General features: G+C 39.1%; 1 protein-coding gene across 4 annotated transcripts in view; it reads left to right on the forward strand.

Moving 5' to 3' along the window:
• The window catches only part of EXTL3 (exostosin like glycosyltransferase 3), a 101,826-nt gene that overhangs the window by 69,911 nt on the left and 11,222 nt on the right, over window positions 1–20,693 (forward strand). For all 4 annotated transcript variants that reach the window (XM_013047147.2, XM_045078376.1, XM_004775149.3 and 1 more), the window contains 2 exons: window positions 10,477–10,604; window positions 18,283–18,427. In XM_013047147.2, the coding sequence (XP_012902601.1) occupies window positions 10,477–10,604; window positions 18,283–18,427 (273 nt within the window). The remainder of the gene's footprint in view (window positions 1–10,476; window positions 10,605–18,282; window positions 18,428–20,693) is intronic.

Consider the following 20,693-nt stretch of genomic DNA (forward strand, 5'->3'; position numbering starts at 1 on the left):
TGTGGTGATGGTGGGTGACCGCTTTGTCTCTTGCCTGTTTTGTAAGCAGTTGAATCAGGTTCCTTAGCTCTGGGAGCATAACAACAAAGACTATCTAATGGAAGTCAAATGGAGAGAAGTAGTATGCCAAGGGATTTGAAAGCTGGTCCTTCCAAAAACTCCTTACTGGGTCAGGTATGACCACTTTCATTGCATCTTAAGGCTGTTTCACTGTTTTCAGGTCTCCCTTGTTTCTGATGGTATGTCAGTGGTTTCCAAATTTTTGTTTCCCCATATGGAATATATTCTTTTCTCTGGGTGCTTTCAAGACTTTTTTTTTAACATTTTTTTTCAGTGGTTTGAGTATGATATGCCTTGGCATGGTTTTCTTTGATTTGTGTTCTGACTGGGATTCACTAAGATGCTTAAATCTATCAAATTTTTTTTTTTTAGCATATACTGGGAAATTTTTACTTCATTATTTATTCAGGTATTTTTTTCTGTTCCATTCTTTCCTCACCTTTGGGGGCTCCATTATATGTATATTAGACATTTTGATTGTGTCCCACAGTTCTCAGTGTCTGTTCATTTTTTTTTTAACTTTTTTTTCCTATTCTGCAGTTTTGATCATTTTTCTTTTTTTTTTTTTTTAAAGATTTTATTTACTTATTTGACAGAGATCACAAGTAGGCAGAGAGGCAGGCAGAGAGAGAGAGAGGAGGAAGCAGGCTCCCTGCTGAGCAGAGAGCCTGATGGGGGACTCCATCCCAGGACCCTGAGATCCTGACCTGAGCTGAAGGCGGTGGCTTAATCCACTGAGCCACCCAGGCACCCTTGATCATTTTTCTTGATTGATAAGTTCACAGACTTTTGTGTCATCTCTACAGTTAAACTCATCCAATCAATTTTAAATTGTAAATATATTTTTCAATTCCAGACTATCCATGTTTTTAAAATAATAGTTTCTGTTTCTCTGCTGAGATCTCCTCTTTTTTTCCACTCTGAGTATGCTTTTTATTTCATTGAACATAATTATAATAGCTACTTTAACATCTTTGTCTCCTGATTCCAACATATAGGTCACTTGATAGATTTAACTGAATTTCTTTTTTCTTGAGAGTCATGTTTTTCTGGTTCTTGGTACATCACATAGTTTTGTAGAGTGTGAATATTATACTGTGAAGACTGTGGGTTTTGTTTTATTTCTCTGAAAAGTAGTGATGTTTTAGTTTTTGCAAGCAATTTCTTCAGTTGAACTTAGACTGCAAGTTCTGTCTCTTGAGCTGCAACTCAAACGTGAGTTTGATCCTTTTATCTTTTGTTGGTTGGCTTACAGACAGCACCAAGCATGCACATGTGGCTTAGAGGGGGCCAGAGACTGGATAGTTTATACATAGAACTTAGAGCTCCCTCTATCTGGCTCTCTTCTGGAATCTCCTTTCTTTCTGAGGGCTGTTTTTGACTCCCACTCTTTCCTCTTGTTCTTCAGGCCAGAAAAGACTTGGATGTTGTATGTGAGTTTAGCTGTTCTATATGCTGCTGACTGGCCTACTGTCAGGATAAAAGCAATGGTGATTCTACTCATGTTGGTCATTCCTTCCTAAATTTCAGCTCCTCTCTGGAATTTTCCACCCTCTGTTCACTGTCCAGTGCCTTCAGGTAATTGCTTTCTTGGTATTTTTGTCCAGAGTTTATAGTTACCATCTGTAGGAGGTTTGGGTCTGTTAGGAGCTTCTTCAGCCATCCTGAAAACAGAAACCTCCAAGTAATCCTTTTGATACATAGCCCACACCAAATTTTGGTTTGAGTTATTATTTCATTCTCATTAGTTAACACATCTACCTCACTCTGCTTTGTATTCTGAATAATAGTAATAAATAGGGTGGCCTTGTTTGGAGCTTTCTGTGGAAATAAGAACATCAAAATCTTTCCTTTTTGAGTTTGAAAACTTGGGTTGTTATGAAGGAGGACACGTTTCAGTAATTAGTGGTGTGGTCTTGCTCACTCAAAACCCCACTCATCTTCACACTGAATACTTACTCATTTCTCAGTCTTGTGGGCTGCCAGTTCTCCAATTCTTAGTTTTTAATTCTCTTCTCCATTGAAGTGTACAGTCAGTTTACATAATGTGCCTGGGAAGGCCTCCGTGAAGAGGTGACATGTGAGCAGAAGCCTGAGTGAAGTGAGGGAATGGGCTATGTAAATTCTGGAGGAATATATAGAGAATAGCAAATGCTAGGAGCTTGTCGTGCTCGAGACATGGCAAGAATGCCCTGTGTTATCTGAGGTGGAGTGAGCAAGGAGAGCACTTGAAAGCAGGTTGGAGAGAGTAGAAGTCAGCACATGTAGGACCAGGTAGGTCATGGTAGGGATTGGAGATTTTATTCTAGGTGTGTTAGGATGCCATTGGAGGGTTTTGAGTGAGGAGTAATATGATGTGTGTTGGACTACGGAGAAAAGAGCAGAATAAACAGTTCAAAGGCTATTTATTATTGCAGGAGCCTAGGTGAGGGTGTGGGCAGCTTGGACCAGGGCAGTCGTGGTGGAGAGGATGACTTAAGCATATCACACCTCCCTTGTAGACTTCAAGGTCTCTGTGGAAGTGGTAAGGCCAAAATGTGCTTGTTGTTCCAAATGACAACTATATATAGAGATAGGAGAGTATTTTTCACTGCCTTTTCCCCTCCTTCTCAGCCCTTGATATTAGAATTGGAAAAGGAGAATTCTGTTTTGGGAACCTGATGTCATGCCAGGGTGGTTATTGTGCTGTCAGTCATCATGCCAGTAGTAGTAAGCTAAGGGAAGATGAAGGAAGACTAGAAGAGAATTCAGTGTCATTAATATGCAGGCCTGGGTCTCTGCCAGTCAGGCTGTTAAAGGCTTTACTTCTGGCTAGACCTCAGGCAACAGTACAGGTAATTCCAAAGGCTATTCCTTAGAAAGTTGATACACTTTATTTTTATCTGTGTCCACTCACCTTTAAAAAATATTACTTGAGGGGCGCCTGGGTGGCTCAGTGGGTTAAAGCCTCTGCCTTCAGCTCAGGTCATGATCTCAGGGTCCTGGGATTGAGCCCCACATCGGGCTCTTTGCTCGGTGGGGAGCCTGCTTCCCTCTCTGCCTGCCTCTCTGCCTACTTGTGATCTCTCTCTGTCAAATAAATAAATAAAATAGTTAAAAAAATATATTACTTGAGTATATCAGATGATAATATCCTAAAATTGTGATTTTGAAGCACAGCTAATAGGAAAAACTCTGCCTAGCTTTTCTAGGTCCAAGATTACAAAGTCTGGTATACTTCATTAGGTGTTGGTGTATCTGGTTTTTTTTTTGGGGGGGGCATCATTTTACTTAATAACTTGGTAATTATAGCTGTGGCCCTCTTTTTTTCTGTTTGAAAAGGGGCTGCATGGCTGCAAAGGAGAATTGTGTAAGACAAAGCTACCAAAAATCAGAAATTGATAGCAAGAATCATAAATGTATAACATAAAGGAATTGCTGAAAAGTCATGTTGCATAAATGATTTCCTAATTGCTACAAATCAGTTCTTTAGGTAGAATCTTCCCCTCTTAGTCTATATGTACTCTTTTTATTAATTCAAAGTAAGGAATCTAAGACTGAGAATTTTATTACTTTAGGTCACTCAACTAATTAATATTGAAATTAGAACTTAGGACTTCTGAACCATGTTCAGTGCATATTTTTACCAAATTTGAATTTCTTGAAAAGGCACGGTATATATATGTGTGTGTGTGTGTATGTATGTATATATATGTGTGTATATAAAATGTTCACAAAATAAAACAGGAAGAGATTGTGTTAATCTTGTGTAATAATAAGAGCTAACAAGTTTTGAGCATTTTCTGTGTTCAGCACTGTGTTGTCGTCTTGCTCTGCATTCTCTGATTTGATAGCAGACCTCCAACCTATGCTATCCACAGTTCTTTATCTACGGTTTCATAGGGAGCATGTGTAACTTCTCTTATATGAGTTAAAACAGACTTATAATCTAAAATATATAATTTTTTTAATACTGCAATTGACCCAAATTTAAAGAAAGTTGTAAATAGAAAACCAGTTCAGTGTGTTACCTTCTTATCTTTTTTCTTCCTTCTGTGAACTTCCTAACTTTTTGTCCCCACCACTTGGTGTTTATTGAATGAATTCCTTGAAAAACTAATATATCTTAATGCTCCTTGGCCTTTATCTGTTGCTCACCATCCCCTCAAGCTGTTTCACGTGAGTCCTTACAGGTAGGTAAACATGACCATGTGCTTCCTTTTGGACCTCATTTTCTTGATTCCTGAGCTCTGCGATGGGTTACTTTTTTAAATTGGAGGAAAGGGAAGGATGGAGGACAAAAATTAGATGGTGTTTACCTAACTGTCTATATGATGCCTTGACATAAGGTTCATTTTCAGAAATGTATTCATTACAGAAGTGCATTATACATGTGTATGTATTGAGGCTGAAAATTGCTAGCTTTGGCTGAACAAAATTTGATCTTAAAGAGAAAAAGGAGCACCCCACTGACTCAATTGCTTGTGTCCCAACTCTTGATTTCTGCTCAGGTCATGATCTCAGGGTTGTGAGATGGAGCCGCACCAGTGCGCCTCTGCGCTGGGCATGCCAGCCTCCTTAGGAGTCTCTCTCTCTCCCTCTCTATAAAAAAAAAAAAAGAAAAAGAGAGAAAGGATAATGTTATAAGGATATTTAAATTGCTGATTTTAGTAGGTGGCATTATGTGTTTGCATGATCACTTTATATTTTCCACTTACATTTTCTTTTCTCTGTTTCTTTCCAAGATTTATTTATTTGAGAGTGGGTGAGCGCACATGCATGTATATGTACCTGTGAGCCAGGGGAGGGGCATAGGGAGAGAGAGAGTCTCAAGCAGACTCCCTGCTCAACATGGAGCCTGACACAGGACTCCATCTCGTGACCTTGAGATTATCACCTGCATTGAGATCAAGAGCAACCACTTAACCAACTAAGCCACCCAGGAGCCCCTCCACATACGTTTTCTAATTTTATTACTTCCTAGGTATGTTTTACCTTTTTGTGCTCTCTGTTCTTGGTCTGCTTTATGACTTGTGTTAATTCACATAATCTCTTCAAGCCCTATTTTTCTTGCTTACCAACTTCAAAGACCTACCTATGGCTGGTCATGAGCTGCTTTTATAAAAGATTCCATATTTAAGTATTTACTCTATTTGAATCCAAATTTATCCTGCTATATTTAAGCAACTATCACTTAATAATTGTTGACATGTGCTGTTGTTCCTTGTTAACAGCAGTAACTACTTATATTTCCACACCTTACATATTAAGAGATATTTGCTAACTATTAATTGGACATCACATTTATTATGATAACTAATTATTTATTATATAAATTGATACTTTCCTACTTCATGTGGGTTTGCTGATTCTGTCTGGATTTAGAAGCCAAATGCCTAGTTAGCATACTAGAAGAAAGGATCCTATTAGAATAGTAGCTCTTTATCATTTATAAATTCCAGAATTCCTCAAGAACCAATTTGAATGTTACCTGAGGTTACTAAAACTGTTTTTTGATCATACATACACTTGCATACATTTGCATATGGTAGGGCACCAGGCTATGATTGCTGTACTGTTCCATTGTGACAGGAAGAGAGTTGCAGTGAGAGAAAGTCAAGGCTTTTATGAATGATGGTAAACAGGAGAACTAGTGAAGCATCCCCAGGAAGCATTGTATGCGAAACAAGAAAAATGAATGTTACTGAGCATTGCTCCTGACTTGATAGTTGTAGGTTGATGGATTGTTTTGCTGTGGAAAACTAGATTAAATACAAGGAAGTTTCAGTATATATAATGTTGTGTTTTTGATATATAAATTTATCGTCTTTATTCCATATTCTGAAAATAGAATGGACAGGGCTAAATTAGGTCTTATTTCCGAGTCAATTGTTCATTCATTCCTTTATAAAATGTTTGTTGAACACTTGTTGGATTCCAGGGACCATAGTCTATACATTCTGGTCAGTGTTGTAACCAGTAATTCACTCAGTAACGCGAAGGTCAGTCTTCATGTTCACAGGTTACTAATGTATAATCATAAGGCATGAAAAAAATAGCCAATTGAGGAAGAAGGAGTTTTTTAATTTGAAAAACAAAACAAAGAATGTCAACAAAAATGAGAATATTTTGGGGACGCCTGGGTGGCTCAGTTGGTTAAGCAGCTGCCTTCGGCTCAGGTCATGATCCCAGCGTCCTGGGATCGAGTCCCACGTCGGGCTCCTTGCTCAGCAGGGAGCCTGCTTCTCCCTCTGCCTCTGCCTGCCATTCTGTCTGCCTGTGCTCTCTCTCTCCCCCTCTCTCTCTGATAAATCTCTCTCTGATAAATAAATAAAAAAAAAAAAAAAAAAAAAAAAAAAAAATGAGAATATTTTGTAAACACGACTTACTACTCTGGATGACTCATTTCTTTCATGTATGATCTGTCATTTCTCAGACTCTTAGAGGCCAAGCTCCTCTGCAGGTCTGCATTACAAATGTTTAAGTTTTTTTGTCCTTATGATTTTGGTGCCAGAAGGGATAACGGTTGGTTTGCTGATTACAGCCATTAAGCACTGTAGCTTGGAGGCAGAACTGTTAGAAGAAAGCTTTTACTCTTTTCCCCTCCTTAATTTTAGTTTATATGTGCAGTGTTTATAAGTGCAGAAATCCTTTTGGTTAGGAGGAAAAGGTGATTGTTCTTAAATAACAAACTACATTTATTCTTTGCAGTTTGGTGTACTGTTTCCTGATTGTTGACTCTAAATCAGGGTGTCTCAGCAATAGCCCTAATGGTATTAGGGTCGGATGAGTCTGTTGTGGGGCTTGTCTGGTGCTTTGCATGATTTACCAACACCCCTGGCCTCTGCTAGTTAGACGTGAGTAGCTTACCTCCTTCCTCCACCAGTTGTGACAACCACAAAAGTCCAAAGACATTGTTTTAAATGTTTCATGGTGGGCAAAATCACTCAGAATTGAGAATCCCTGCTATGAATTCTGAAAGCAGACTTATTGACCACAGTTGTTTCTAAGTTAACCAGAAATAAGCTGCTGCAACTCATGATGTTGTGTTTCTATGAATCCTTAAATTTTTTCTTTTATTCTGATGGCTATTGCACCAGTTCCCGAATCCTTAAAATCTTGCTGCCATTCAGCCCATTGGAGTTGTGCCAGGATGAGCAGAAGTAGTATGTGTACTCTATTTCTGGAATCCATAGTAGTTTTTTTTTTTTAAGATTTTATTTATTTGAGAGAGAGAGAGCGAGCTACTCATCAGTGGAGGCAGAGGCAGAGGGAGAAGGGGAAGCAGAAGCAGGCACCCCGCTGCTTAGGGAGCCTGATGTGGGGCTTGATCCCAGGACCCAAGGATCATGACCTGAGCCGAAGGCAGATGCTTAACAGACTGAGCCACCCAGGTGCCCCCATAGTAATTGTTCTTAATGGACTTGCCTCATATTGGACTTTAATATACTTGATAAAAACGTGGATGTGAAATCTAGGCTAAAACACATTTGGTATTAGATCTTCAATTCCAAGTCTTACAGTGAACAAGTAGATCCTCTTGATTTGGTTTACTTTGTAAATTGGATAAAAATTTTGGATATGATCTAGGCATCAGAGCACGACTGTTTTAGTTCTTGCTGTTGCTTTCTGTTTTTAGAGTGAATTAGGTTGTTTATAAGATTGTCAAGTTTGGCTAATAAGCAAGTTCCATTTCTGCACACAACATGGTGCTATATACATTTAGCAGAGAGGCTGCTTCCTTACCTTCACACAACAAGTAAGTAGTAGAGTTGGAATTTGAACTCAGGCTTTTCTGATTGACTCCAAAGCTGCCTTTTTTCTCTACGGACCCTCTCAAAATAGAAATCACCTGGGGATTTTGCAGGTTCTGACTTGGTAGGTTTGGGGTAGGCCTGCATATTTCTAAGAGAGTCCTCAGGAGGACAGCGAGGCCCCTGTTGCTGATCTTTGGGTCCACTCTGAGTACTAAAGCTCTGTGCTATGTTTCTGGATTACTAATTTTGCTATAGATAATCCTTCTGGTGTCTGACTTGAAAAACTGATAATCTACAGTTGAATAGTCAAGAAATGGATTTTTCAATTATTTCTTCTTCATTTTAAGCTATGTGCATTATTGCTAGAGTTGAGGGGGCAGCTTTGTTCCCCTGAACTGGCAAAATTGCAGTTCTGTATTAACTGAATGCTAGGCATGTTTGAAAAGTGAAATGAAGGACCAGGGGTAGTTTGTTGGATGTGATTGAGCAGACAGATGCCGTAGTCCATTGATTGTAAGGTGGACATTATTAACATTTTAACATCTCTGAAATTAGGTGCCTTGTAAGATAGATGGCATTTTATGGTTGCTAAGGTTGGGGTTTGGCTTCTACTACTTCTGGTCACTTTCCTGCTCCTTGGGGATGGAGCCCAGCAGCTTCTATGGTGAGTACTTGATCATCTCCCCCTCCTTGATCTTTACCCCCCCCCCCCACTCAGAGCCCAGTGCTTTGTTCTGTAACTGCTGAATCTGAGCTTGGGAGACGAAGATTTTTACACTGGTCAAACATGCTTCAGGGCAGGGTGGAATCTGTGTCTATCGCTTAGTTCTGACATCTGTTTTCTGTAGTAGCAAATCTGTTATAGATCCTCTCTCGTCTTGACTTGGGAGGAGCTCCTCTGGGGGTGATGCAAAGTCTTAAAAAGCTCTTTAATAGAGTAAACATTCTAAGTGATAAACTATTTTACATGCTTTCTTGTTTGGCAGCATTTTTCTTCTTTGATGGTACACAGTTAATAATGCATTTTCCATAGGGCTTTGATTTGATGAGCATTCTAAATTTAATAGGAATTTAGCAGAAAAAGACTGCTTTGGAGTTAGAAGGCACAAGTTAGCGTCTGGCTCTGCCATTTGTCGTTTGTGTACAGGATGAGAATTGGACCATATGATCTCCAAGGCCCTTTGAGCTCTGAACTAATTGGATTCTAGGTGTCTTAGAATGATTTAATTGAAGTATGCGGACTGTGCTCTAAGAATATAGAAGTGATTAATTTTGAAAAGGGAGGAAGTGACAGGAGGTGTGAGAGCTCAGTCTCTAGGGAGAGAATAATCACGGTCGAAGAATAGGAGAAAAAGTATTTTAAACTGAAGAGACCATATTTGTGAGGTCATAGGAGGACCTTTGAAACCACTCAAACTTCTAGACCCTGTGTATAATTCCATTGATCAAGCTAGGTAGAGCTTATTCTCAGTTTAAGCTTCTGTTGTAAGTAAGGCGACTCAGGACATCTGGGTGGCTCAGTCGTTAGGCGTCTGCCTTCGGCTCAGGTCATGCGTGGTCCTAGGGTCCTGGGAACGAGGCCTACATCAGGCTCCCTGTTTGGCGGGAAGTCTGCTTCTCCTTCTCCCACTCATACTCCCCCTGCTTGTGTTCCCTCTCTTGCTGAGTCTCTCTCTGTCAAATAAATAAATAAAATCTTAAAAAAAAAAAAAAAGGTGACTCTTCAGTCTTTCTAAAAAGATGATTTCTCAGGAAGTTCTTGGTTTCTATTTTTTTGAAATAAAATGATAGTTCCTCATCAGTTGGATTAATTAGATATAGATACCATAAAAATAAAATGAGCTATTAAAGTACTGAGTATGGTTATCCTCATTTGAGTATTGGGCAAGGTGATTAGCAAAATACTGCCTGCATTGTAATAAACTATGCTCATCTAAGGTAACGTCTAAGTTAAAAATTGTTTGTTTGTTTGTTTTTAAATAATGTAGTTCTGTTTGGGCACTAATCTTTGTTTTATGAAGAAATTACTGCTTTGCATATATGGGTCACTTTGGGTAGAGATTCTCTGAATAGGGATTTGCTGCGGACACAGTTGTTAACTTCTCTGAATTAGGTACCCCCTGAAAGAAAGTTTTTTATGTGTAGTCAGTGCCACAGGTGGAAATTGCAAATTGCAAAAGGTTAGGTAATTAACCTCTACTGGGTGGGCTCCTTTTTTTTTTCCCCCTAAAATACCAGATAAAAGACCTTAAAATTAGGCATCAGAAATGACACAGACTGAGGGGATTTCTGAATTGGGTTTTAAAATTCATGAGCAAGCCTGGGGATTTCAGAGCTGGGAATTATAATCTCAGTTCTACTCTGCCACCTTGTGTTCTCTTGGGAAAGTTATTTTTCATTTCCCTAGACTGTGTTTATTGCTTATGCAAAATAATCCTCAGCTTTAACTGCTTTCACAAGAAAATTAGTTAGCAAATGAATAAAGCTTAAAATGTGAAATCCTTATACATATGCTAATTATAAGGCAGTTTCTATTCCTGAAAGGCATATGCTAGGGCTTATAGGCAGTAGGCAACCAGGCAAGATTATTTAGTAAATTTACCTTTGACCTCAAGGCAGTTTGGGTTTTGTATTCTGTAATGCAGCACTGACCATTAGTGTTTTTACTTCCTCCTTACAGGTGGTCCGTACTGAGAAGAACAGTTTGAACAATCGATTCTTGCCCTGGAATGAAATTGAGACAGAGGCCATCCTCTCTATTGATGATGATGCTCACCTCCGCCATGATGAAATCATGTTTGGGTTTCGGTGAGCAGCTGATTTTCAATCAGGAGACACTTTTGTTTGCAAGTGACAGAAAAGCAACTCAAACCTGGATTAGGCAGCAAAATGAATTTCTTGGCTGTCAGTAACAGAAATCCTCAGAGGTAGTAATGACTGACTTAGGACATAGCTGGTTTTTAGGTCATAGGTGATGTTGGAGAACTCCATTTCTCTTCATCTCGAGGTTCTGCTTTCCTCTTTGTTGCCTTTGATTTCACAAAGACTCTTCCTCTGAGGCCAGGGAGATGGCTTCTGTGATTGGCTAGACCAGGCTTATCTGCCTGGCCCTGGAGCTGCAAGTACATCATCTTCCAACCACAAACCACACGGACTGAGTGGAGGCAAAGGGTAGTTTCCTGAGAGAAATTGGAGCTTTTTGTGTTTACAGGAATGGGGAATAGCTTCCAGTCAGGCAGAAGCAACATGTTGCTGTGTGTTAGGGCAATGCAACAGTGCCAGAGTCCTGGGGCTTAAAAGACATAGGGAAGGATGGGGTTAGATGTAAAGATCCAGAGGAAAAGGGGGAGGAGTTGGTGGAGGTGATTCTGATAATGACAGTGCATGATATTGGTGAGCCCAGGCTGTATGCCGGAGACTGGCTGAGCATTCTACAATTTATCTCATTAACACCCCAAAAACTTGTTGATACAAGTTGTACTCATCTCCATTTTACATAGGAGTCAATTGAGATCCAGGAGAACCAAACCATGACTCTAGACAGTAAGTGGCAGAGCTGGAATTCAAGTGCAGGTTTGTCTGACTCTGGAACTTGTAGTACCCACTGACTTAACTATTTTGTTTTCTTGACTCTTAGTAGTTCTTACTGGGGCTTATATATCCCAGTTGAGGGAGCATTACAGGTTAGAGAACAGAGTAGGTTAGGACTGTTCAAAGTGTATCATGGACTAGAATGCAGGCCATGGACAGTTTATCATCTTTCCACAGTGAGGTAAGTACAAAAATTGAGGGTAGGCCTTAGAGACTTAATTTTAAAGCAGTTTGACATTTACTGTGACATCCGGGTTTGGGATCATTTCCTCACAATTTCGTTTTGGGTAACATTTATTAAATACAATTCATATGTCATACAATTCACTCATTTATGTCTCATTCAGTGGTTTTTAGTGTATTTACAGAGTTCTGCAACTGTCATCTTGATCTTTTTAAAGATTTCTATCTTCATTACGGCCAAAAGAAATCCTGTGTACCCATAACTCGTCACTTCCCACTTCCCTCCAACTGCTCTAAGCCCTAGGCAACCATTAATCTACCTGTGCTTCCATAAATTGCTTTTTGTGGACACTTTGACTGTAAATGGTACCATATAATATGTGCTGATGTGTAACCTGCGCCTTTCACTTAACCTAGTGTTTAAAAGGTTCATTCATCTCGTAGCACATGTTGATACTTATTTTGTCTAGATGTACACATTTTGCTGGTCGATTTATCTGTTGATGAATATTTGGGTTATTTCTACTTCTTGGTTATTGAATAATGCTGTTATGAAAATGCATGTATGAGTGTTTGTGTTCATGTTTCTTTTCTCTTGGATATATACATTGGGTGGGATCACTCTGACATTTTGAGGAACTACTGTATTGTTTTCCACAGAGGCTGCACCATTGTATTGCCATCATCAGTGTATAAGGGTTCCAATTTTTCCATGTCCTTGAAAGTATTTGCTATTTTTTGTTTTTTGTTTATAGCCATCCTACTGTGTGTGAAGTGGTATTTCAGTATAGTTTTGATTTGCATTTCTCTAATGGCTAATGATGTTGAATAGCTTTTCATGTGCAGTAATCATTTGTGTATCTTCTTTGAAGAAGTGTCTTTTCAGATCCTTTGCCCATTGTTATTTGGATTATTTGTCTTTTTATTATTGAGCTATAAGAATTTCTTACCAATCATTGGAAATTTGTGGTTTAGCCTCCGGTATGGAACTGGAGAATTATTTCTGGTGATACTACCCAGTCTTTCATCACCTTGACTCATTTATTTGGGCATCCTTTGATCTAAAAGCTTTTTCTTTTTCTTTCTCTCTCTCTCTCTCTTTCATTTTAAAGATTTTATTTATTTATTTGACAAAGAGAGACAACAAGAGAGGGAACACAAGCAAGGGGAGTGTGAGAGGGAGAAACAGTCTTCCCTCTGAGCAGAGAGCCCGATGTGGGGCTTCATCCCAGAACCCTGGGACCACCCAGTCGCCCCTAAAAGCTTTTTCTTTTCTTTCCAGTTTGCTTATTTCATCCGAATGGGAGTGGAACAGACCTAGGTTCAAAAGGGAAGAAGCAGGTATAACAAGAACTATCTCCTCAGGCAAAGGATAATAGGGGTTTGGCTAATTTCAACTTATATAGCAAAGAAAAAGGCAGATAGGTTCTTAATGGACAGGTAAAACAACGGGGATCCAAGAGAATTGAAAACGTATGCCCATACAGAAGCAGTACATGAATGTTCATAGCAGCATAATTTATAATAGTGAACAAGTATAAGCAACACAGAAGGGTAAATATCATATGATTCGATTTATATGTCAGATCCACGGTGACAGATTGTCGAATGGTGGTTGCTAGGGGGCTAGAGGAAGGCAGGAATGCGGAGTTAAGTGTTTAATAGGCACTGAGTTTCAGGTTGAGAAGATGAAAAACTTCTGGAGATGGATGGAGGTGATGGTTGTACAGTGTGAATGTATTTAATGCCATTGAACTGTGTTCATAAACATGATTAAAATGGTAAATGTAGGGGCATCTGGGTGGCTCAATGGGTTAAGCCTCTGCCTTCGGCTGGGGTCATGATCTCAGGGTCCTGGGATTGAGCCCCACATGGGGCTCTCTTCTCAGTCGGGAGCCTGCTTCCTCCTCTCTCTCTGCCTGTCTCTCTGCCTACTTGTGATCTCTCTCTCTGTGTCAAATAAATAAAAATAAAAATAAATGGTAAATGTATGTTGCATGTATTTTGCCACACACACAAAAATTAGTTGTTAAAAAAAATAAAGTATAAACCCAGATATCCATCAGTGAATGAATGGATTAAAAAAAAAAGTGAGATATCCATACAATGGAATACTATTTAGCAATAGAAAGGAGTGAAGTACTGATATGAGCTACCATATGAATCTTGAAACCAGGCTAAGTGACAGAAGCCAGGTATGAAAGGCTACCTGCTCTTTGATTTAGTTTATGTGAAACGTCCACAGTAGGCCAATGGAGTCAGATAGAAGATGAGTAGTTGCCATGGCTGGGGACAGAGGGAAATGGGGAGCGACTGCTCATGGAGATGGGGTTTGTTTTTGGAGTGATTAAAACAATCTCAAATTAGATAGTGGTGACGGTTGCACAGCTTTGTGAATATACTAAAACCCAAAGTTAAACACTTTTACATGAGTAAATTTTATGGCATGTGATTTATATCTCAGTAAACTTTATTGGGAAAAAGAAAGAAAGACAAGACTACACAAGCTTAAGAGAAGGTATGGGAGTCTGGACTGTAAGGTAGGTTTCTCTTCCTGGGTCCAAGTGTCTCTTGTTTTGAAGCAGGACATTGATCTTTTTCTCTGTATTTCATGGCTCTGCTTTATAGGTTTTCTTTTCCAAAGGGAACTAACCAAAACCTTTTCCTTTGCCATGATTTGCCTCAGTATTTTGTTTGGAGAGGAGGAAAAGGCTTATGTACTATCATAATATAAGAAACATGGGATTTGGAAAAGAAATTCTTGTTTCTTAAGTAGGAAGCAAAATCTCACCTTTTTTTTTTAATACATTTTTGGAATATTAGTTAATTTTACAGTTTATTTTCTTACAGCATTTCAAATTGATTCTTAATGAACCAGAAGGAAAAACATGGAAGTATAACCAACAAGATTAAGAATGTGTCTTTGTATAATAAAGTCCATATTAGTTTAATATGGACTTTAAGGTACTAAATATACATTAAATGTAGTACTTAACCTTTATGTACATTATTATTAAATTTATATTAAATGTAAATATACCATAATATCATAAATATTTACTGATCTTTATTTTAAAACTGTTATGCCTAAGTTTCAAAGATCATAAAATCAGCTTTCATTTAAAAATTAACAGTAATGGGGCACATGGGTGGCTCAGTCAGTTAAGCATCCAACTCTTTTTTTTTTTTTAAAGATCTTATTTATTTATTTGAGAGAGAGAGACAGAGAGAGCATGAATGAAGGTCAGAGAGAGAAGCAGACTCCCCGTGGAGCTGGGAGCCCAGTGCAGGACTCGATCCCAGGACTCCAGGATCATGACCTGAGTCGAAGGCAGTTGTCCAACCAACTGAGCCACCCAGGCATCCCAGCATCCAACTCTTGATTTTGGCTCAGGTCATGATCTCAGGGTGGTGGGATAGAGACCTGCATCAGGCTCTGTGCTCAGCTGGGAGTCTGTTTGTCCCTCTCCTTCTGTTCCTCCCCATCTCCGTTCCCATGCTCGCTTGCTCTCTCAAATTAATCTTTTAAAAAATTAATTGTAAAGGGTACCTGGGTGAATCAGTCAGTCAGTTAAGTGTCTGCCTTCAGTTCAGGTTGTGATCCCGGAGTCCTGGGATCAAGCCCAGCATCGGGCTTCCTGCTCACTGGGGAGTCTGCTGCTCCATCTGCCCCTCACCCTGCTCGTGCTTTCTCTCTCAACGAAATAAATAAAATCTTAAAAATTAACAGTAGGGACGCCTGGGTGGCTCATTCAGTTAAGCATCTGCCTTCGGCTCGGGTCATGATCCCAGGGTCGTGGGATTAAGTTCCGCATCAGGCTCCTTGCTTAGTGGGGAGCCTGCTTTTCTCTCTGCCTCTGCCTCCTTGTGTGCATGCGTGTGCTCTCTCTCTGACAAATAGAAAAATAAAATCTTAAAAAGTTAACAGTAACATCTTCATTCAGGCAACTCATTAAAAATTATTTAGATCTTGCATACTTGCTTAAAAATATGTCTTTATTTAAAATATGTAGTGTTTTAACTGTTAACAGTTTTTTGTTTTTATTGAACTGGCTGTACTAATTTGGGGATGATGTGTGGTAAATTATGTGTCAAACTTCATACCACAAAAAGGTTGAATTGATGCACTTATTTCCAACATGATAGTATTTAAGTTTGAAATGTAAATAGAAAAATATTACTCATGATTCAAATTCTTCAGTGGAATTCTGTCTTGATTTCATTATTTCTAAAATTTTCCTTAGTTTTTTGAGTTTTCATTTATCTAGCGAATTTTTTATTTTGAAGTTTGAGCTATAAATTACCTTTGAAACTTTTTTCATGTTATATGTTGCGGGGGGCCCTGGGTGGTGCAATTGGTTGAGCGCTGGACTCTTGATTTCCCCTCCGGTCATGATCTCAGGGTCCTGGGATTGAGCCATAGGTTAGTTGTGAGCCAGGAGTCTGCTGGAGTTTCTCTCTCCCTGTCCCTCTGCCTCTCCCTGCACTGTCTCTCTAAAGTGAATAAATAAATCTTTAACAAAAGTATATAGTGTCTTGGTAACTAGAACATTAACACATTTAAAGAACAATTCATTAAAGGTAAAGTATACCAAAGCCTGATCTATAATTTAGCACATACGTTAAAAATATTTAGTGCAGTGGAAATTTGAGTATAATGTTAAGGAACTGATTATGTGCAACATTTTTATGTAAATTGGTAGCATTGTTTATATTTGATAAATATATATTTTTTAAAAGATTTATTTACTTTGGAGCCCAGGCATACGAGTGGGGGAGGAGCAGAGGGAGAGGAAGAAAGACAAACTCCCGCTGAGTGTGGAGATGGATTCATTTAGATCTCACAACCCTGGTGAGATGATGGCCTGAGCCAAAATCAAGAGTCAGATGCTTAACCATCTGAGCCACTCAGATGTCCCTGTCAATCTTTTAAAATTCCTAACTTTCAAATGTCCACTGAGACCGTACTATCTAAAACTACTGATGTGTTGTCCCAGAAATTTAGTTAAGCTGTTCCTTGTGTTTATCTTCTACAATTCCTTCCATATTGGTTTTCCCCCTTATTACTTAATAAATAATTAACACCCAGTTGACTGTATCATGGTTAACCGCCCTTAACAAATTAGCTGGTATCTTTTGATATCATGTGTGTAGCTAATAGATTTTTGCCTTATTAAGAATTTATTACATTATATTTATTTAAATGAATACATTACATTATATTTATTTAAATCAACCAAATCAGATGATTGAAATATTCAGTTTCCTATTCTGCTAGCCTAGTAGTACTATTAAGAACAATAGGCATTTGAAGACATCAGTATTTTTAGGAATATTGATGATAACATTTGGATATCTCAGTGGTATTTATTGGCAGTTTTTACATTCAAATATAGTTTTAAAAAGGTACTAAAAGGTACTAAAAAGGTACTAAAGGTTAGTAATTTGGAGTTGTTCTTAGGAAATAAATTAGGACTGAGGTAGGACTTGGGTAGGACATGGCAGAAGGCCCATCTAGAAGACTGTTAAATTGTGATAGAAGTTGTGGTTTCTCATCTATCCTACTAGATTAATTGCTTTCAAACCTAATAGGAGGGGAACTCTTTGGGAATAAACTCTTTGTTTTTTAGGAATTGAAGTTCCATGTACGTGATGAGAGAGTTTCTCAAGCAGTTTATATTTTGTTTGGGAGTGAGGTGGAGTGGGGATGTAGTGGTTCATTGTTTATAGGACTCCTGAAGCCCTTCTACAGGGCTGTAGGGTTTTGTAGTGCATAAATGCTTTCAGATTTCTGATTTTTAGCCTGTGAAATTGGGGAACTGGTTTTATTTGTTCTACCTTTTCAATAAATTTAGGGATGATATAAAAGTTTATCCTGGAAATATACTGAATTTTCAGTTTATTATTTTTTAAATATTTTATTTATTTATTTGAGACCGAGTGCATGCATTCATGAGCTGGAGGAGGGGCAGAAGGAGAGGGACAAACGGTCTTGCCTTTGAGCAGGGATCCCAAAATGGGTGGAGCTTGAACCCAGGACCCTGAGATCATGACCTGAGCCAAAGGCAGATGCTTAACTGACTGAGTCACCCAAGCACCCGTCAGCTTATTATTTCTTGCATTTATGAGTCTTTCAATTGTATGGTCCTGTAGATCACTTCTTTTGATGATGTACATACCCCATTTTGGAGACTTCTGAACTTCAGTTACCTCCTTCACATGTTATTCCAGCTTGTTCTTTCTGTAAAGGGTAGAGAAAGTCCTGGCTGCAGAAGTTAGAAGAGCAATAAGTGGGTGCTTATTAAAGAAGCTACATGTAGCACTGTTTGCTTGTTCTTATCCTGTTTAGCCTGTGATTAATTTTGTTTCAAACAAAATTTTTAAAGATTTTATTTATTTATTTGACAGAGATCACAGGTAGGCAGAGAGGCAGGCAGAGAGAGGGGGGAAGCAGGCGCCCCGCTGAGCAGAGAGCCTGATGTGGGGCTTGATCCCAGGACCTTGGGATCATGACCTGAGCCGAAGGCAGAGGCTTTAACCCAATGAGCCACCCAGGTGCGCCTGCTTAAAAATTTTTAAGAGGAAAAAAGAATAGCCCAAGGACCAGAGTTTTTTTTTTTTTTTTTTTGCAAGATAGAGCAATAATTTTAAATGTTTCTGATAATCTTAGAGCTTTGTACTCAGGTGTGTGCATATACTTGTGTTTTCCGAGGGTGTGGAGAGAAGCACGGGATCGCATTGTGGGTTTCCCTGGCCGTTACCATGCATGGGACATTCCTCATCAGTCCTGGCTCTATAACTCCAACTACTCCTGTGAGCTGTCCATGGTGCTGACAGGTGCTGCCTTCTTTCACAAGGTAAGAAAAAGCTTGGTAAGATTGGTGTGAGGTTGGTTAAGAGTTGAGCCTTTGTGTGGTAGTGAAATGCTGCCCTAAAGTTAGGCCTTCTAATGTTTCTTATATGTCCCTTGCATGCTAGATTTAAGTTATTTCTGCTTTTAAAGACTGTTCAAGATGCTTAGAACAACTCTGGAATAAAGTCAGAGTGAGAAGGCTCCCTGCACAATTGTATGTAGGCTATTAGGAAAATTAGTTTGTTCTTTCTGGGCATAGGCTCTCCTTCTGTAAAATTGAGAGCTTTGAGCTAAAATACTGTTGTTTTGCCATTGCCATCCCAGACATGGCCTGCCCAGCAGAAGGCTGGTTCTCTTCTCACTCGGGTTAACCCACTGCTATCTCAGGCTTCACCACGAGCCTCTGTTATGGTTATACAAGTTTTGTTTATTCCTTAGAGCTTTCACCATGGCACACATCCCAATTTTTATTGAATATCTAAAATGCAAACCCCTCTAGTCATTACTTCTCTCTTGTATTGCTATTGCTAACTTCTTTTTGCTTCTGACTTATCTTTCATCTGTACCTTTTCTGTCCTATAAAGTTGCCACTGGCCACACATGGCTATTGAGCACTTGAAATCCAGCTGGCCAGTATTGAGATGAGCTGTAAGTGTAAAGTGTACACCAGATTTTTATATTTTAAAATGCAATTATTTTGGTTACACTGGGTTAAATAAAATGTATTCTAATTAATTTTATTGTTTCTCTTTTTAAGAATGTGGCCTGTAGGGATACCTGGGTGGCTCAGTCAGTTAAGTGTCTAACTTTGGCTCAGGTCATGATCTCAGGGTCCTGGGATCAAGCCCTGTGTCAGGCTCTGTGCTCTGTGGGAGATCTGCTTGTCCCTCTCCCTTGCTTGTGTTCTCTGTGTCTGTCTCACAAATGAATTATGAAAATCTTTTTTTAAAATGTGGCTACTAGAGAAGTGACAGATGTGACTCACATGTCTTAGATAGTGTTGCTCTATACCTTCTCTCCCAAGTACTACTTCTGGGCTCTGAAGAATCCCTCTTCTGAGGTCAAGCTGCCTGCACACCCCACTTCACAGGATGTCTCCTCTATCTCTTGACCTGATTAAAACCTGACTTTTCTCTGAGGACAGCACTTCCCCTTTACCTTGTTCCTGTATTTCTTCCAGGGACAGTGATTGAGTGTACTCATTTCACCAGATATGTACTTTGGAGCAGGGAAGATATAAAGAACCATTATTGCTTATTGATGACACTTCCAGATGATTCTCAGCTATCATATAAAATTTCATTTGAGGCTCACAGCCTCTGTTTTGTTGCTGCCATCTAGCACCTCCTAGCCATTTCTTCCTGGTCATTGAAAATGTGGCACATGGCCCATTCTCTTGACCTCCCCTGCAATGCCCTCTCTCATTCTGGGCAACTTCATTGCCCTCATGGAAGACCCATCTGCCATGATGTTTTCCCCATAAATGTTGAAGTATCTTAGTCTTCTAGCTTCTCTATCTAGTGGTCTTCTTACTTTGGTCTTCCCTAGACATTCTCTCATATCTCAAGATCTTGGGGCTGAATACTGGCAGGCTGGTAATTTTCTGTGTCTGTATTCCAACCTTGGCTGTTCCCTGAAGCCTGTACTCATATACCTAATTGTTTTCAGTGCACCACCCCCCTGTATGTCCCTCTGGTACTTTAAACTGATATCCCAATACTCCCCAGGCTTTATCCCTCATATATTTCATATTTCAGATGGTGGGATCTTGTGACCCACCTCAAACAGAATCTTGAAAGTCATCTTGCTAGGGACATTTTGAACCAGCCTAAGAAATCATTACATTGTTAGCTTTTTTTTTCTTTTCTTTTTTACAACTTAATGTGTGAAGCTGGTATGCTTTTCCCATTCTTGAACCTTACCGTTGTGCTTATTTTCCAAACACAGTTGAGTTTTGGTTGGGATGGGGGATGCCAGTAGGATTAGGATTAGGAAGTTTCTGACTGAGAAACCATACCTAACTAGGAGTCCTTTATTTTCACATTGGTCATCTGGGAAAGAGTCACTAATTTCAGCATTGTCTATTCATACCTTGAGAATTTACTTGTCTTCTGAGAAGTCGGCTTCTTCTCAAATTCTGACTGCTCTTTAAAAGTTAGAGCAAGATCCCTTTACTTTCAAGTAATAAATCATTTACTTAATATACCTTATAGTTTTTATTTTCTATTTGAAATCTAGAGCAAGGGTTATAAAGTAGTAGCCCTCAAGCC

The sequence above is a fragment of the Mustela putorius genome, unplaced genomic scaffold (assembly GCF_011764305.1).
Source record: "Mustela putorius furo isolate JIRA1106 unplaced genomic scaffold, ASM1176430v1.1 tig00000242_pilon_pilon_pilon, whole genome shotgun sequence".
NCBI classification, from domain to species: domain Eukaryota; kingdom Metazoa; phylum Chordata; class Mammalia; order Carnivora; family Mustelidae; genus Mustela; species Mustela putorius.